General features: G+C 34.6%; 1 protein-coding gene across 6 annotated transcripts in view; it reads right to left on the bottom strand.

Moving 5' to 3' along the window:
* Positions 1 to 327: 327 nt before the first annotated feature.
* Positions 328 to 18,566, bottom strand: part of KYNU (kynureninase) — a 217,425-nt gene continuing 199,186 nt past the window's right edge. For all 6 annotated transcript variants that reach the window (XM_044242548.1, XM_044242551.1, XM_044242549.1 and 3 more), the window contains 4 exons: positions 11,974 to 12,026; positions 9,830 to 9,915; positions 3,796 to 4,026; positions 328 to 2,381 (listed from right to left, as the gene is read on the bottom strand). In XM_044242548.1, the coding sequence (XP_044098483.1) occupies positions 2,244 to 2,381; positions 3,796 to 4,026; positions 9,830 to 9,915; positions 11,974 to 12,026 (508 nt within the window). In that variant the 3' untranslated portion in view covers positions 328 to 2,243. The remainder of the gene's footprint in view (positions 2,382 to 3,795; positions 4,027 to 9,829; positions 9,916 to 11,973; positions 12,027 to 18,566) is intronic.

Here is an 18,566-nt window from a genome sequence, read left to right on the forward strand (position 1 = left end):
ACATGAGTATGTCCTATGACCCAACATTTTCAGAGTTATATGTCCTAGGCTAACATTTGAACCTGTGTACCAAGAATGTTAATAGCAACATTGTTGCAATGTTAAAAATATTTGGAAAAACTCAATGTTCATTAGTCATGGAATATGAGTAACTCCAAAAATAAATACACAATTAGTAACTCCAATTATATACCAGAACACTGAGCAGCAATGAAAATGGGTACAAAGCTGTATGTAACAAATGGGTAAATCTCAAAAACTTGGTTTTGAGTAAAAGAAGCAGAATATATACAATTATATTTACACAATGTTCACACACAGACAGTATTGGCTAATGTATTTTTATGGGCATATACATAGATATAAACCTTCAATGAAAATAAGGGAATGATTAACACAAAATATTATTCGATGGTTATCTCTGGATTTGGGGAGGAAGGGGAATACAAGCAGGGAAAACGGCATTTCTAATACTCTGCTTCCTAGCCTGTGTGATTGAGGACATAGTATTGATTATTCTTTGAATAATTTGTATACATAATTTGATGTGATTTTAATGTGATTAGCAAGAATTCTTTCTTTTTTTTTTTTTTTTTTTGCATGGTATTTAAGAACTTGAAACTTACAATCACCTTTATACACCCTTACTTGGCCATCTAATTAATACGCTTGAGATTTTTCTCTTATAGTATCATGTTTTTCTTTCATAAAATCTATAGTTTGTAATCATATATTTACTTGGGTGTTTGTATGTTTTATTACCTCTTTCTCCCACTAAGCTGCATGTTTCCTGATAACTGAAACCATGTCTGTTTTGCTTACTCCTATGAGACTCAAAATGATTTCTTCTCTGTGAAGTTGTGCAGGGTCAAATAAGATAAATAAGATAAGTATGAATAGATCAGCACCATACATGGTACATGGCAAGTACTCAATACATTTATCACCGTAGGTGCTGATACTGCTGTCAGTTCTGCATCTTTTTATTTAACTCTAACGGTTGTCTAAGTTAATTTCATTCAAATTTGTTCATCAGGGGACTAATTATGTTGTAGTCATTCCTTCTTCCTGCCCAGGTATATGAATGTAGACTACTTTGCCAATTCATGAATAGTAGCTGTAGCAACAACAGCTGAAAACCAGGAAAGTTTTATAGGGTTGAGTGTGACTGTAGTTTCCTAGTGGAAAGAATGGCCCATAGATTCGGGTCAGAAGGGGAAATATGAAGCACTCATTTACTAATTCTAATTCTTAGTCTCAAGTATCTCGGGATGACTTGTTTCACCACTGCAGAGACAGGTACCATGGACAGACTTCTATCAGCACAAGTCCCCATTAAAAAAATAAGGAATTACGGTACTTTCAAATAAAGGAACAACTTTGTAAAATGGATTAGGACCCAAGAGTTAGCTTGGAAATAAATGTAATAAGTCTCAACCAACACTTGCTGTAATAAGAGAAAGTGAATAATAAATAGTAGAGCATAGACCAATAATTTATGACACTTCTGCTTTTTCTATAGATGCCTCTTTTTAAAAATCATCTGTTCACTGTGAGAAGCATGCTGATGCCAGAGATGGTAACATGACAGAATGGTCAGTGGCAACTATAAGAATTGTTGACTAAAAACTGAAAAATAAATTCTTTCACAGATGGTAAAATATGATACAATTTGTATATTAGAATCAATAAATAAGGTATAAACACATATAAATACTAGTCTCTGAGATTAAATATATTTCTTAGTGTGGGCCATGGCCAAAATATTTGAAAGCTACTGTCCTAGAAAATATATTTTTTCTTCCTTAGAGTTGGATGGAATACTGCAAAATCATGCATCTATCAGACTGTGAAATTATAGTGACTATAAGAAACTCTTTGGTAAATTAAAACTAAAGTAACATTTCTAAAATTGACACAAAACTGCACACATATTATGAAGTTGTCAAATTATAAATTAAGTCAACATAAAACATTCACTGACCACGAAATATGACAGCTAAGATTGTGTACATAATACTTAGACCAGTAAAACTTTGATCCACCAAGTATGAAGAAATTGGACAGACATGTGGATTCCTCAGATCACAGACTCTTGGAAAAGATATTTCAGATTTTTCTGTAACATATATAATTCATTGCCAAGTATGTGTAATCAGTCTTGGAAAACTTCTAATCATTAAAATTTGAAAATAATAATAAAATAACCATAGAAACTTTCAGTAACACTTGCTGAAGTTGTTCTAGAAAACGCTGCTATTTTTGATCTCTGCAGAGTCAAGTGCAGAAGTGAGGAGACTGATAAACTTATGAACATCATGAAAAGAGTTGTAGAGAGGAACTGGAGCCACTCGGATGCCATTTGGTTCTCGCTTGTCACACTGTGGGGGGGTGGGTAGGAAATAAAGTCACAATAACATTATCATTAGTCACATGATGAAAAATCTACACTCAAGATAAGCTTACATAAAGCAATCATGCTAATTTCCCTAAAACTTAATATATAAACATTTTTTTTTTACTTGTAGTAAAGCATGTTTCTGTGTTAATGGAAACTCTCCTCTTAATAATAGCTAAAATATGAATATCATGTGTATCCAAAAGTTTTCCTGAAATCTACTCAGCAATCATCTTGAAGTGTTCAGTAAGTCATGGATATAATTTACTGGTGGGGAGGCTCTGGAGAGACTAGAACCCTTGGGCGAATTTAAATGAACATACCGGGACATGGAGAGTATTAGTCTTAGTATTAGTATTAGTCCAACATAAAGAATATGTTGGATCCTTTAATCTCTTATTACATCAGTAAGGAGTTGGCACTATCTCTGAAATGTCACAAAATGGACCCAAATAATTTGGTCTAGACTGAAGATCTCTATGACTGATCTTCAAAAAAATACCCACTGTGAGTGAGTACATTCAATATTTGGTTTATGTGCCAAATACTGGACCATTTAATTCTCACAACAACTTTTGGAGGCATTTTTGCACCCCAAATGCAGATGTGAAAACTCAAACCGATAGAGGTGAATTAACTTTCCTAGAGCACACAGCTTACAAATGGTAAAACTTGACTTGGAACACTGAGATACGGATCCGTGCCTCTGGAATCTGAGATACCCTCTCCTCAGGAGAGACAGGACCACAAGAGTGGAGCAATTCCTAAACTACGCTGTCCCTGGAGATAGATACATGACCACCATTTCTCCTGAAATGACCCTACTAACCCTTATTTTCTTCAAGAGACTATAACCAGATCATTAAGGGCCTCAGGGTTTAAAAAAAAAAAAAATATTCCCTACAATGTTAACACACCTGAGATGGGTCTGCAGTTCTGTTTTGACTAAATGACAAGGCTGAAATGCCTTGGCTCAAACAAACAGCTAAATAAAACTGACTTCTTTTCTTCCTCCCCCCTAGGTTATGTTATTTAATTCTGTATATTCAATAAACATACATATTTGGGCTTTTGCTGGTAAAAACTAGTGAAAACATGTCCTAATGGATTATAATGAAACATTTTTTTTTTCAGCTCAAACTGTAATGAAAAGAATGAGTAAATTATAGAAGACGGGTTCCTATATTCAAAATTTGTGGCTTCTTCCTTTTTATCCGAAACGACAGAGCTCTATGCCTTCAATTAGCACAGCGATGAATATTTAGTTGGCAATCTATCCTCATTGACTGACCGATGTGAAATAACATGCAACAGTAAATTAACCAAAGAACCCAAATTTTATCCCCAACATGCAACCCAGAGAGAAAACCGGGTAGCAAAGCAAGAGATATACTTACAACCACTCCTCGTTTTTCTAGTTCTTGGAAAACACATTTTATTGGAACAGAAAACGTTAGTGTAAGCTGGCATCCGCGGTCCTCTATGCCGGCTGGAGTAATTATGTTCACAAATGGTTTCTTAGTATCTGCTTTATCTTTGTTATAATAATGCTTGATCAAGTATTCCAGATAACCAGTGAGCAAAATAGATTTTCTCCTCAATGCTTTCATAGTTGCTTGCTTAAAGATCTACAGAATAAGAAGCAATCTGATTAACAGTGTCTTGTTGATGTACAACGAAGCAAAAATTAACCGAGAACCATGTTAAAAAAGGAAATGCCCACTTTCGACCTTTCCAAAAACATCCCATTTTAGATAATCCTTCGTAAAAACATGTCCTCTTTTAAATGCTTGGCCACTGAAAGCCGAATATAAAGTTGCTGTGACAGGAAAAACCGTACAAATGTCATTTAAACAATACTTGCAAGAGAAGAAGAAGAAAAATAAGTTAGGATAACATTCTTTTAGAGTTATTTTAAGTCAACTTAGTATAATTAATGTAAGAAAACATACCTTAACAAATGCATTTAAACATAATGAAATTCAAACCTTTTCCTCACAACCATTTTTCTTAATCACAATCAAGAGGACTTTTTTTTTATTCTGATAGTTTTTTGATCCACACAGTATAATAAGGGCTAAACACGCTTGTACATACGAAAGGCAGTGTGACCGAGATTACTTTTCCTACCAATTCTGAATCTCCCCAGTTAACAGTAAGGAAATAAGCAGTTAAATAATAAAACAAGTATTGTCAGACAGGGAAGCAAGTGATGTTAGATAATATATATGTTAGTACTGAGGCCGGTAGGCTCGCGTTTCTGTGTGTGTGTTTCCGTCTCTCTTCCCTCCCTCCCTCTCACTCTTCTTTCCTTTTATCTTTCCTTCTTCTTTCATCAATTTTTCCCCTGCTAAACTCCAGCACTGGTGTGAACACATGCCATTTGCTGCCTGAGGTGTTTTATATTAAGATGAGTGACAAGTGCACACAGTAACTGTTGTTGGAACACTAGCGGTCAAAACAGACACGCTTTTCTAGCTTATCTCTTAAGGTCAAGCAGAGTTTAAAAATATATCCTACATATAAGAACTGAATGAACTTCAAACAGCGTGATGCACTGGCATGTCGCTTAATATCCCTTTTCTGTATCATGTTATGTCACAGAGCAAAGACAGGGTCGTTCAGTGACATCTAGACTTTATGAAGCTGGGGAAAATAGTTATTTCTGTATATGCACGGGGCATGTGTGAGCAGGCATTCTAATAGAACTCAAACCATCTGGGCAAAGATTTCCTTGATCTGTATGGCACGGAAGCTGCAGATTTGGCTGAAGGAGACAAAAGGGATTTGTATCGAAGGTAACAGTATCCAAGGAAGATGGGAGAAACGGGACAGAATGGCAATGGCAATGGTCTCTGTCCTCAACCACACATCACGGACTGTGGAAGCAGGTCGAGGTGTGTACATCTCAGAAGGTATCTGGGATGGGCAGTACAAGGAGGTAACCCGAGTCACTCAGGTAGCCCGAGCTACACGGCGTCTAACAGGAGCCATCTCTTCACTGTCTGCTATAAAACAAAATGTGAGTGGATCCGGCACAAGGCAGACTCAAGGGAACACAGCGAACTTTTGGATCAAGAGAGCCTGTAGCAAGAATCAATTCTCACAGAGGGCAGGAGCAGAGAGAAGCAAAGCACGACCCACCCGTGGTTTTGTTGGCAGGGTAGGAATAAACGAATAGGAGAGGAATTTTTCCGAGCTTCTCTTTGGAGATTAATAGGAATTCAAGGAACATTTGATTTATAGATAATTCTGAAAAATTTTCTGGTTCTGCTATAAGCCCCATAAGATACAGGTAGGAGCAAGATGTGAAGTACTACTTTTAATGATATTTCATTTGTATTCTTAGGTTAGTAAGACTTTGGGGAATATTACTTAAGTTTATAGGTTTTTTTAAAAGAGATTTTGTTCTTGCAGATTTCTCTGATAGCTAGAAACCCATTTTTTTATGACAAGTAGTCCCAAATTTAACATACCATTACTCTTTGATAATAAAATAACTTTTAAATATGAAACCATTTTCCATCATTAAACCACAGTAAGGGCAGCTAGACTATGAGGCACTCTTAAAATCCTGTCAGAGGCTGTCAAGGTCTGTTCTGAGAACTCACATAAAAATATTAAAAGGGGGTGGTGGTGGCTGGGTGGCTCAGTTGGTTAAGCAACTGCCTTTAACTTGGGTCATGATCCTGGAATCCACTCCCGTATCCGGCTCACTGCTCAGCGGGGAGTCTGCTTCTCCCTCTACCCCTCCCCACTCTCATATGCACGCGTGCTCTCTCTCTCTCTCTCATTCTCTCTTTCAAATAAATAAATATTTTTAAAAAATATTAAGAGGGGATAACAGGAATTAACTGAAGAATACAATAAATTTCTTTTTGGTATCTCATTATTTCTATGCTTTCTGTACTGAGAAAGAATTTTTTTTTAATTAGAAAAACTGAAAACTGTAGTTTGAAAATATTCAGCTTATAACAATTTTTGGCAGAATTTCAACTACATGGGTTATTTTTCTTACCAAGAAAAATGAATACAAAGCTAAAAAAAGTTAGAGAAGTTTAAATGAGAAAAAATAAGTATAGTATGATGTTTTCTACTGTCACATTTTTTCTCTAAAATTCTTAAAATTGGCCACCTAATCACTTTCTGAGGAATCACACAGTACACTTCTTTTTACTTGCTGTATATTTTAATTGAATGCTCCAATTTTGTGTTTTGGAGCTATTTATTTCATTATAAATCATATACTGAAAAGTCTAAAAATCGTCTACCTATCACTGAATACAAGCATGGCCCTTCAAAATACAACAGATTTATTTTTTATTTCAAGTTAGCAGTTGGAAGACTGAGATTTCTGAAGTAATTTTTTTATAAATATCTTCATTTTAAAAACGAGACAAATGAACTCAAGAGTACATGTAGTCAAGTGACAGTTGTCACAGTCATTATAAACAAAATCACATTAATATTTTAAAAGATCATATTGTCGAACTGATATCATATCCATGTGCACTGATTCTTAGGTTTAGAATCTCTCCTCCAGTTGATTTCTGACTATGCTGGATATTTTTTGAAAGACAAGTAGCTACTACAAGAAAAAGCACTTTGATTCATGCATCTATTTCTCATTTATTTGAACTCTAATTACCTGTCTCTTATAATGCTATAATGTAAACAAGGGCATGAACAACATAACGGCAGCCGTCATGCTTACTCATGTGGCATCTAGGGAGTAGAACATTTTAGTGCTTAGGTAAAGAATAAGAAGCAAAGAGATGCATTGTTTTGTCATTTCAGAATTTTGCAATTTAAAATGAGGAGGAAGAATTTCAAAAAACGCTTTTTCAACACAATGCTGGATTAGTTAAAAATAATTTTGGTTAGGGGCACCTGGGTGGCTCAGTGGGTTAAAGCCTCTGCCTTCGGTTCAGGTCATGATCCCAGAGTTCTGGGATCGAGCCCCATATCAGGCTCTTTGCTCGGCAGGGAGCCTGCTTCCCTCTGTCTCTCTGCCTACTTGTGATCTCTGTCAAATAAATAAATAAATTCTTTAAAAAATAAAAATAATAATTTTGGTTAGAATGGAGCCCAGCAGCAAATAACTTAAGGTATTTCTAAGAGGCTCAAGAGAAATACTTAAGTGGTAAGATGCTCCAGAGAAGTACAATCCCACTTCTTGTTGGTTTTAGAGTGTTTTTGCTAAGTTTAAGTGTTAAAGAAAGAAAATAAATCAATCTTCAGATTCCAGCTGAAAACAAAAACTTTGTCCAGGTGACTATAATACAGTATGATGTGGCGGTAAACGTTTCTGTGCTTTTTATCATTCAAGCCTAGCCTGGAGAACCAGTGGTAGAAAAACTGAAAATGTGACTTCTTTCCATGAGAAGGGGTAAATACTTGAAACCAGTCCATTGCAGAAACATACTAAAGTTAGAGTGTCTAAAATTTCTAGATCTGGCTGAGAACCCATTTGCGAAGATAAGGAAAATCAGACCAAATAACTTTAAGTACTAGTTCTTCCTAAGGTACACCTTGGTGTTTTCACACTGAAACTCATTTTCTTCCTGATACAAACTTGCAAAGTGAGCAAAATTTTATTTCATTTTAAAACATTTAACAGAAGTGTTGCTCTGAATAGATACTATAAAAACAGTTCAAATATCATTATCTAACTTGCTAAGCAGATTCTCTCACTACTCCCCCCCAAAAAAAATTTAAAAAATTTAAAAAATTAAAAAATTTTTTTCACTGGCTGAGAAAATCTTGTTACTGGGTCTATTTTCAATTTAAAAAAAAAACCAAAAAACCTGCCTAAAAAGCGTAAACAACACAAGCTCCATCTAGTGGTCACACTGAGAAGGTGCTTTTTAAACGGGGATGAAGTGAAATGAGTTAATTACCACTGTGTAGTGGTGAGGTTGTATTAAAAAAAAAAAAAAGAAAGAAAAAAAGAACTTGACACTGCCACCCAGTGGCTAAAGTGAGAAACTACTTTGCGTGGTCACAAAATCCTAGAATTTAGGTTTAGAAAAGATCTTCCAAGTCTATCCATTCATTCATTCCGAAATACTCCACAACAGGATTTCCTAAAATATCACAAACTAGATGATTTTAAAACACTTTAAGTTAAAAAAAGTCAAATTCTCTTTTAAATAGTTATATATTTAAAATCTGTTAGAAATGCATATTTACAAAAAAACCCTACATATCTACCTAAAATATATTTTACTCTATGTATGTATATAAAAATATATTTACTTAATATATGTATTAATATTAATTATATAGCATATAATTATTTAATATATATTTACTTAAATATATTTAGTCTCATACTGAAATTAATTAATATCCAAATAATTAAGTTACATAGATATACATATGAATATTAATATAAACATAAATGGACAGGTAGAGTAGGTAAGTATATATTTATATAAATAGGTAGAAAGGTAGATAAGCACATCTAGAAAACCAAATTGATTCCTTGAATATCATTGATTAGGGTAAAACTAATTTTAACTATAAGTATGAATTTACTAAAAAATCTATACTGAGGCAGTAATAGTAGAGATTATACAAGAATATAATGCCACAGACACTCCACTTTTTAAAAAATTCAGCTTAACCTCATGAGACAACCTTACTCAATCTTTGGCTTACTTTGAAGGATTCTATTTTTTTTCCTTAAGTATATAGTTTTGTGACATGGCACTTTGTGACAAGACACTTCATTGACTCCCAGAACCAGCAGCAGCAGAGTCCCCAGTAATCACAACAATATCCGGCACATAATACTTTAATAGATAAATAAGTAAATTAATGAAGAATTAAATATTGCATGGTTATTTTGTAATAGAGAGACCATAAGAAGATTGAACAACTTATTTAAGTTCATACAAATTCTAAGTGGAACTAAAGACATGTATTCCCTGGCTCAGTTCCAAAACATTTATCAAGTGCCAACGTTTATTATGTGCCAAGCACCGTGCTGAGGCTGGGGATAGAAATAAAAGATGGCAATTAGGCCACAGTCACTGTCCTGAAGAACACTGGCCTTTGATCACTGTTTATACACAGTCACATTAATCTTGCTGTTTAGCAGAGATGGTCCTACGACAGGTCACAGTCAAGTAAAGACATTGGTCAAGATGTGTAAAGTTGAAGGGGCGCCTGGGTGGCTCAGTGGGTTAAGGCCTCTGCCTTCGGCTCGGGTCATGATCCCAGAATCCTGGGCATCCTGGGATCAAGCTCAGGGTCCTGGGATCAAGCCCCGTATCCGGCTCTCTGCTCAGCAGGGAACCTGCTTCCTCTTCTCTCTCTCTGCCTGCATCTCTGCCTACTTGTGATCTCTCTTTGTCAAATAAATAAATAAATAAATAAATCTATCTTTAAAAAAATACACGATGTGTGAAGTTGAAGATCACTTACCTCTAAACTAGCATGTAAAGAGCAGACCAACAAAATGGGAGGGTTTGAAATTCGAAATCCACTGACCCCAGGGATTAACTGTAGTTCTGAAAAGTAAACATCATGTCATTTTTTAAGTAGAATGCACCTTAAAAAATGTCCTCTGTGGGTTTTTTTTTTTTTTTAATGACACTGAGGTAGTAGAGAGAAAGAGTAATATTTAAAACCTTTTATTACTAAGTTTTCTGAGGTATTTAAAAGAAACTCCATGGGCCTAAAATAGTGGCATATTTTTCCTTCACCTGAAATGTCTGTCTCCCCTGCCCCCATTTTCATAGCAGCCTACCAAATCCTAGAGCTCTTAGACCATAAAAATGATCTTTTCTACTCTGAACCGCATCCTCTGTCCTCCCACTCCCAAATCAGCTTTCCTTATTCTGCCCATGCTTTGCTTTTTCTACTGGAAAACCATGTCAATGAGAGAAAAACATCAAGATTTTAATGGTTTGTTATTGTAATGCCATCCAAAGGCAGAAATGTGATTGAAATGACCTAGGAAGGTGACTTTAAGCACTAAGATTATTAGGTCATTTGGCTTCTATTAGGGGAGGACAAAGGCTTTTAAAAAAATGATTTAAGGGGTGACTGGGTAGTTCAAGGGGTTAAGCCTCTGCCTTCGGCTCGGGTCGTGGTCTCAGGGTCCTGGGATTGAACCCTGCGTCGGGTTCTCTGCCGGGCGGGGAGCCTGCTTCCCTCTCTCTCTCTCTGCCTGCTGCTCTGCCTACTTGTGATCTCTCTCTCAAATAAATAAATAAAATCTTTTTAAAAAATTATTTTAGTACAATATATTTAAAAGGAAAATTAATAACAGATATCCTAATTAGAATCAATTAGATTGAATAGTAGCCAATCGAATGCAATAGAGTTAAGATTGCTAGTTGGAGATCGAATTAAAGCTAAGACTGACTTAAAGAGCATCAGAACGTATTCTAGGTCTTTAGAGACACATCTAATCCAGAGCATAAACTATGTCCTGGGGACCAAATCTGGCCCTCGACTTGGAACATAGCCACATTCACTCATTTATGTCTATGACCATGTTAGAAGCACAATGGCAGAACTGAGTATTTGCCAGAGAGACAGCAAAGCTACAAAAGGTTAAAAGATCTCATCTTTGGCCCTTCAGAGAGAGACTTTGCCCACTCCTGATACAGTCTAATTCTCTCGTTTACAGATAAGAAAACGCATCACAAAAGATTTAAGTAACTGGCATAACTACAGAGCTAATGATTCCAGCAGCCAGGATAAAATACAGGTTTCTTGATTTGAATGAAAGGGCCCGACTTAATCATTTGTATCTTGATTTTTGCAAATGTGAATTTATTTAAAATAGTTAATTCAGGTTGGTAGCAGTCTGAGGGGTCAAATTGAACTGAAACTCTCAAAACATTTAGGAAGCTTTCTGTCTCCGACGTGACTGAAGAATAGAGTCAGTCACTCAGGAAAAAGTGGGACAGTGTGGCGGCATGCTGCACATGGTGTACTTTTATTTCTACCTGCTGGGGTTCAACTGCTATTGTTTGGTGTGTGGCAAAAGCCACAAAAGGAAAAACTGACAAAAGAGAGCTAAAAAAGAACATTTATTCGATAGCACTATTATGTATGTGCTACTTGGTTTACAGCTTTGAACCTGTCTCACTCTCCCATCAGACCCCGAGAGACACAGATTTTATAATTCACATTAGATATGTGAGAAGGAAAACAAAAAACCCAAGATGATGTAATTTGTGCAGCATCACAAAACGATTAAGCAGCAAAGCGCGATTGACACCTGTCTCTCCGGGTCTGACTGCAAGCAAAACATTCCTTTCTGTCCTCACTGCCTGATGTTTTGGGTCCTCAGTGTTGATGAGATCTCAGTCTTGTACATTACATTTCCCTTCCACTTATCTCCCTACAAAGGGATAGACTCAAATTCATGCTAAAATCTACAAACACTTAGTCTTACACTCTGGAAATGTCATTTCTTATTTTAAGAATTCTCAGTGGCATTTTCAAAGTGCACTCTCCATGAGGCATGTACATTACATATCATACGAAGACAGATGAAAATTGAAATAAAGGTAAAATGAAATGACTTGGGAAGTGAAACTGAATACACTTACTGTTATCCATCTTAAATCGGGTGCTGAGTTCATGGCCAAACCATCCCACTAACCTAAAACATAAATAACAACATCAGATATTTTGATCTATAAAAATAACTGCAATGAACACAGGAATCTGGGGCCTGCATACCAAAACCATTTGTGATGCGAGTCATCAAATATTTAAGCACATACAAGTTAGATGATATCATAAAGCAGTTAATATTTAAAACCTTATCAAGAATGAGGATAAAAATCAATTTTATTCTTATTACTAGTTATATTATTTTTGTGATGTTAAATCATCTGAAAATCTGTATTTAAGGATCTTTTTCTTATTTCAAATGAACAAAATGTTGACCTTTTATTTTGATTTTAAAACGAATGTGTAAGTTCAAAAAGAAGAAGCAATTAATGCAATAATACATTTTTCACAATAGGTTCCTTAATGAGAAATGGTGTTAGAATAACCTATATAATTGTGCAAAAATTTTTGAATAACTTTCTAAGGAAATTGATTCATGTCATATTTTAGTGAGATTAATAAATAAATAGCATGAAGTCATATAAATGTGTGTGTGTGCATATTAGAGGAAAAGAATTAGAACCTAAAGAAAAATATAAAATTTGAGAAATAGTAACTCAATATTTCTGGTACTATGTTCTATCTAAAGAAATTTTTGGCTTTAATGCTGCCAAAATAAAAATTTCAAAGGCACTTTGTTAGAATTGGGCAAAATATTTTTCAGTTTATGTAGAATGTATGAGTGAAAATAAATTTTGAAACAGAAGACTCTAATGGTGAGTGTGTTCTATCTAATACTACTAGCATGCTCTAAGAGTAATGAAATTAATGTGCACAGGACCAGTGAATGAAGCATCAAGGAGGCCAATGGAACATGACAGAAAATATAAAAATAAGGGTGCCTGGGTGGCTCAGTCAGTTAAGACTCCTGGGTTTGGCTGAGGTCATGATTTTGGGATTATGAGATTAAGCCCCTGGTTGGGTTTCACTCTCAGTGGAGAGTCGGCTTGAGCTTCTCTGCCTCTCCCACTCTCTCTGCCCCTCTCCATGCCCGCATGTGCTCTCTCGTGCTCTCCAATAAATACATAAAATCTTTTTTTTTTAATGAAAAAAATATAAGAGCAGTTCTCAGATCCTGTAACAATTTAGTGAGTTATAACTGTCACATTGCAAAAACTGCAAGGGTAAAGAAAAGATATGTACATATTTATACGGTTTTGAAAAGAAAAATTTCGGACTGTAAAATCAAAAGGAAATACAGAGGCAAATATCGAGAGACCTAAATATTTAAAATACTATGTTGAAAAGACAGACACAAAAAACAAACCAATGATGGGGAAAAGAGTGCTACTTGGCACCTATCCGTTTTCACCCAGTTTTTCATCAGAAAAGGGGCAATGCCTCTGAAGCTACCCAGCCATTATAAAAGGAGAAATGTAAATATCCCACAAATTCAGAGAAAAAAAAAGGCTCAATCTCAGTAATAATTTTTAAAATGTGAAGTATCATAAAAATGAGACCATACTTCATGTATCAAATTGGCAAAATCATTAAAAAAAAATGAGGCCTATTTTCTCAAAGATTCAAAAAAAAAAAAGAAATGAGTCCTTTATCTTTTTTTTTTCTTCTTCTGAGATTTTATTTATTTATTTGTCAGGGAGAGAGGGCATTAGCAAGAGGGAGGGAGAAACAGACTCCCTGCTAAACAGGGAGCCTGACCTGCGATTCAATCCCAGGATCTTGGGATCATGACCTGAGTGGAAGGCAGTGGCTTCACCAACTGAGCCACTCAAGAGTCTCATGAGGACTTTGTTGAATCATGAGAAAAATAAGTAACAAAAACTATCAAGAGTACAGTTTGAGAATTTATATGAAAAATATGTGTAATTTCCTGTCCCAGGACTTTTACTCTTTCCAATTTATTCAAAAGACTATTTGGATTACAGGATTCAGAGTAACTTAAGATTTATGTACTAGGACACAAGTACAATACTATTTACAATGTCAACAGTTGATAAAATGAATTATACTGCTTTCATACAATGGAATGCTACTGAAGCCATTATAAAAATCCTATTTAAAAGAATATATATTCAAAAAGGATAAAATGGAGATCACAATATTTAGAATATTATTCCAATTTTAGAATAAAATATGAAAAAGCCAATAAAACATAATGCATTTATATTTAACTCTGGCCAAAATGTTAAAATCTTTTATTTGTTTTATTCTTATCTATACCCAAATTTTCTAGAGAGCATGTATTGTTGTTGCATCAGAAAAAAATCTATAATTAAAAATTTATAACCCATATTCATTAGTTCAAACTTTAATTCTAAAAATTAGCTTATTTTGTATACTCTGAATAGATATATATACACATATATTTCTATATATACATATATATTTCTATATATACATATACACATACATATATTTTTCTATATATATAAATTTTATATCTAGAATTAGTTAGCAAAAGTTGATTATAGATAACTAATGCTTTTACCCTTTGAAGTATCTCATGGTTTCCCTTTTCTTGAAGGGAAAAATTCATAGCCTATTAGTCCAAGCATAACTTCCAAACCTTAGTTTTAGTGTTTCTTTTCTCATTTCAAGTGATTGATCCTCAAAACCTGTCAAACACCCCTCCCCACCTACCCCAAGACCACAGTTTCTCTGGCTGAAATGCTTACATGGGTAGAAACTGTGTAGGAGCAATGGAAGAAAAGAACCAGGGCAGAGCAGCAGAGTCCAAGTGATGTAACACTTGAGGAGGTTCCAGGAAATTTCCAGCAAGTTCCTCTACTTTCTGAAGAGAAGGCCAAATTTCCTTATTTTAATTTCAAAAGCTACCCCCTTGATAAAATCCTAAGCAAAATACAGGGGTGAGCAGGACCATTTTCAGAATGGCTGCTATATTAAAAAAGAAAAGACATTTTTATATAAAGAAACCAGAGGAGCCTTCACAGTTGGAAGTAGTCAGAGAATGAGATAGCTGAAAGGCGACCCTGTCCCTTTCCCCTTCAAGTTCGGGTGTCTTCCCAGATTGCAGATCCAAGAAAATTCAACTCATTCCGTGAAGAACCCTGAAAGAAAGAACTGGGTATTGCAGTCACAAAGATTTATAAGAAAAATGTAAAATTAGAGAAATCTACACACACACACACACACACAAAAAAAAACATTCACCAGGAAAAGGTTGCCAGAAAGCTGATGGAACATAAAAAGCAAGGAGTTAAGTAAATCAAGCAACAGAAACTTAATGAAGTAATATTTCATACAATGCAAAACTACCCAGTAGAAATGCAGAAATAGGACTGGTATAGCTTGACAACAGGAGGGGTGAACACAAGCTTGCAGAAATCAAGAAAAAATCAGGAAAGAAAAATAAAACACATAAAAGAAAAAAAGAGTTTGGGAAGAATGCAAGGAAGTTAGGAAACTAGAAAAGACACCCGTGTCAGAGGATAGCTGTGAGAAAAAACAAACCAAAGGTGGGGGGGAGAAGAAGAAAAAAGAAAAAAAAAAGATTTAAAAGAGTCAAGAGAGAATGTTATAATAAGCAAAGATGTTGTGTCATAACCAAAAGGAATTTCAAAGACAAGCAAAAAAATAAAAAACATAAAAACCTTTTTTTAAAAAGTTGTAATTCAAGACGACTGAATAAAAAATGACTTGAATCAGGTATATTGAAAAAAATGCAACACTGAGTGAATTGAGGATAATCAAGAGTGGTTTTATTTATTTTATTTAAAATTTGTTAAGGTTATTGGATTTTATTTTATTTTTTTTAAAGGTTTCATTTATTTATTTGACAGACAGAGATCACAAGTAGGCAAAGAGAGAGAGAGAGAGGAGGAAGCAGGCTCCCCGCTGAGCAGAGAGCCCGATGCGGGGCTCGATCCCAGAACCCTGGGATCATGACCAGAGCCGAAGGCAGAGGCCTTAACCTGCTGAGCCACCCAGGCGCCCCAAGGTTATTGGATTTTAAACATGAAGAAAAAAAATGGAATTCCAGGCAAAAATTTTGAGGACAGAATAAAGGAAAAAAAAATTAGATTTGTCTCAGATTTATCAAATGCAACCATTCAATGACAAGGATAATGTAAAAATATCTATATAATATCCCCCACCATAGAAAAAAACATAATGCATGAATAATATGTGTGGATAAGCCAAATTATATAAAGATTAAGCAAGAGATCAGCTAGTATTTTACCATGAATTTTTTTCTTCTCTGTTTTGATTTTTTGTTTCAAATTTTTATTTCAATTCCAGTAAGTTAACATATAATGTGATACTGGTTTCAGGAGTAGAATTTAGTGGTTCATCACATATATGAAACACCCAGTGTTCATTATAACAAGGGCAGTCCTTAATGCCCATCACCCCTTTAGCCCACCCCCACCCTCAATTTGTTTTCTATTGCTGAGTCTTTTATGGTTGCTTCTCTCTTTTTTTTCCTTCCCATATGTTCATCTGCTTTGTTTCTTAAATTCCACATATGAATGAAATCATATGGCATTTGTCTTTCTCAGACTGACATACTTTGTTTAGTATAATACACTCTAGTTCCATCTACGTTGTTGCAAATGGTAAGATTTGATTCTTTTTGATGGCTTAGTAATATTCCATACATACATATACATACACAGACACACACCACATCTTTATCCACTCATCAGTCAATAGACATCTGGGCTCCTCCCATAGTTTGGCTATTATTAATAATGCTGCTATAAACATTGGAGTGCATGTGCCTCTTTGATCCCATGAATGCTTCATAAAAATCTACATGAGGGTAAAGTTAAGTTAGCCAAGAGATGTCTGAGGACATTATGACAAAAGGTATGTGGTGACTTTCAAATGCATTTAATTATAGGATTAGGATTAAAGAAATGTAGAAATGAAGGTGACAAAACAATGAAAGAGAATGTTGTATGACAATGTGAAAGTGGGCAACTGGTGAAATGGGGGTAATAAAGTAATTTCATTGATCATCTATACTTAAACTTGATAAATCAAATAACAGAAGTATAATCAGATATAAGAATATACTAAACACCAACAAAGTCTAAGACTAAGCCATGGGCTGACAGGAATTTGGGCAGAAAGAAAAGAGACCTGCTAAATCTTTTATTGGTCATGGAAGGGAACTAATAGAAGAAAACCGGAAGGACTACAATTTTTAACTAAAATATGAGCATTGGGGAAGGTATGTACTATGGTGAGTGCTGTGACTTATAAGACTGATGAATCACAGACCAGCACTCCTGAAACAAATAATACACTGTATGTTAATTAATTCAAAAGATCTTTAAAAATATAAAATATCAGAACTATTTGCTGAAAAGCAATGAACAAAAAAGCAAAATGTATCTCGTGTTCGAAGACTAAGAAGACTAAGAAGATCTAAAAACAGAAAAAATGACACTGAATTAAGACCAGTCACAGCCATTAAACAATAAATCAAAGAGAATCTGTTTAAATGAGTGATTTGGAAAAAATGGGTGAGCATAGATGTAAGTGGCAAATGAAAAAATAAAGCATGGGCGGATGCAATCTTTACATCAGACAAGATGAAATTCAGACCAAAAAGATTAAATGGTTTGAAGGGCGTTTTATAATGCTGATGAATATAATCACAATAAGACAAAACAATTATGAATTTCTATTTAAGAGGTAAATCAAGTAAACAAAATATCAAGAAAGAGGTAAATCTAATTGATGTTGAATGCTTATCCCTGAAATAAAGATTGTAGCTTTTTGAAAAGTGCTCATAAAATACTGACTAAAATTAACTACAAAATAATGTAATATTTCCAAAGTGGATATATTGCTGACTATGTCTTTTGATTACAATCCAATAAAATTAGAAATTATTAAGAAACTTAAAAACAAAAACAAAAACAAAAACCAAGAAGACTCAATTACTTGGTAAGTTAAAAATTACTCAATTACTTGGGAAGTCATCTCAAATTATTTTTATGATCAAACTGAAATGGTAGAATTTCTTTAAAAATCATGAAAACACTATAGATCAGTATCTTTGGGTATTGCTAGAATAGTGCATAGAGAAAAATTCACAGCTTTAGATGTCCGATCAATAGAAAACATTTTTTAAATGAAAGCAAATAAATCAATCATAAGACTAAAAATTCACACAGAAGAAAATAAACTGAAATAAAGCTATAATACACAATGAATAAAGATAAAAGCTGGAGTTATTGGTTAGAAAACATAAAGCTAAGTTACAATGATATATAAATAAAAAGTCCGTTTTGGTGAGAGTGAAAGATATCAATGAATTGAGAAAACACAAGACAAGTGTAGCTATAAAAAATAAAACATTACGGGGAGGAATAAACACAAAATAGGGAAAAGAAAGAGCATCAAAATAGACTGCTAAAATTAGCTTGATTTTATTTCATCTTTTTTTTTTTTAAGATTTATTTATTTATGTGACAGAAAGTGAGACAGGGAGGGCAACAGAGAGCGAGCATGAGCAGGCGAAGGGCAGAGGGAGAAGGAGGATCCCCGCTGAGTAGGAGCCCAAACATGGTATTGATCCAAGAACACCAGG

The sequence above is a fragment of the Neovison vison genome, chromosome 3 (genome assembly GCF_020171115.1).
Source record: "Neovison vison isolate M4711 chromosome 3, ASM_NN_V1, whole genome shotgun sequence".
Lineage (NCBI taxonomy): Eukaryota > Metazoa > Chordata > Mammalia > Carnivora > Mustelidae > Neogale > Neogale vison.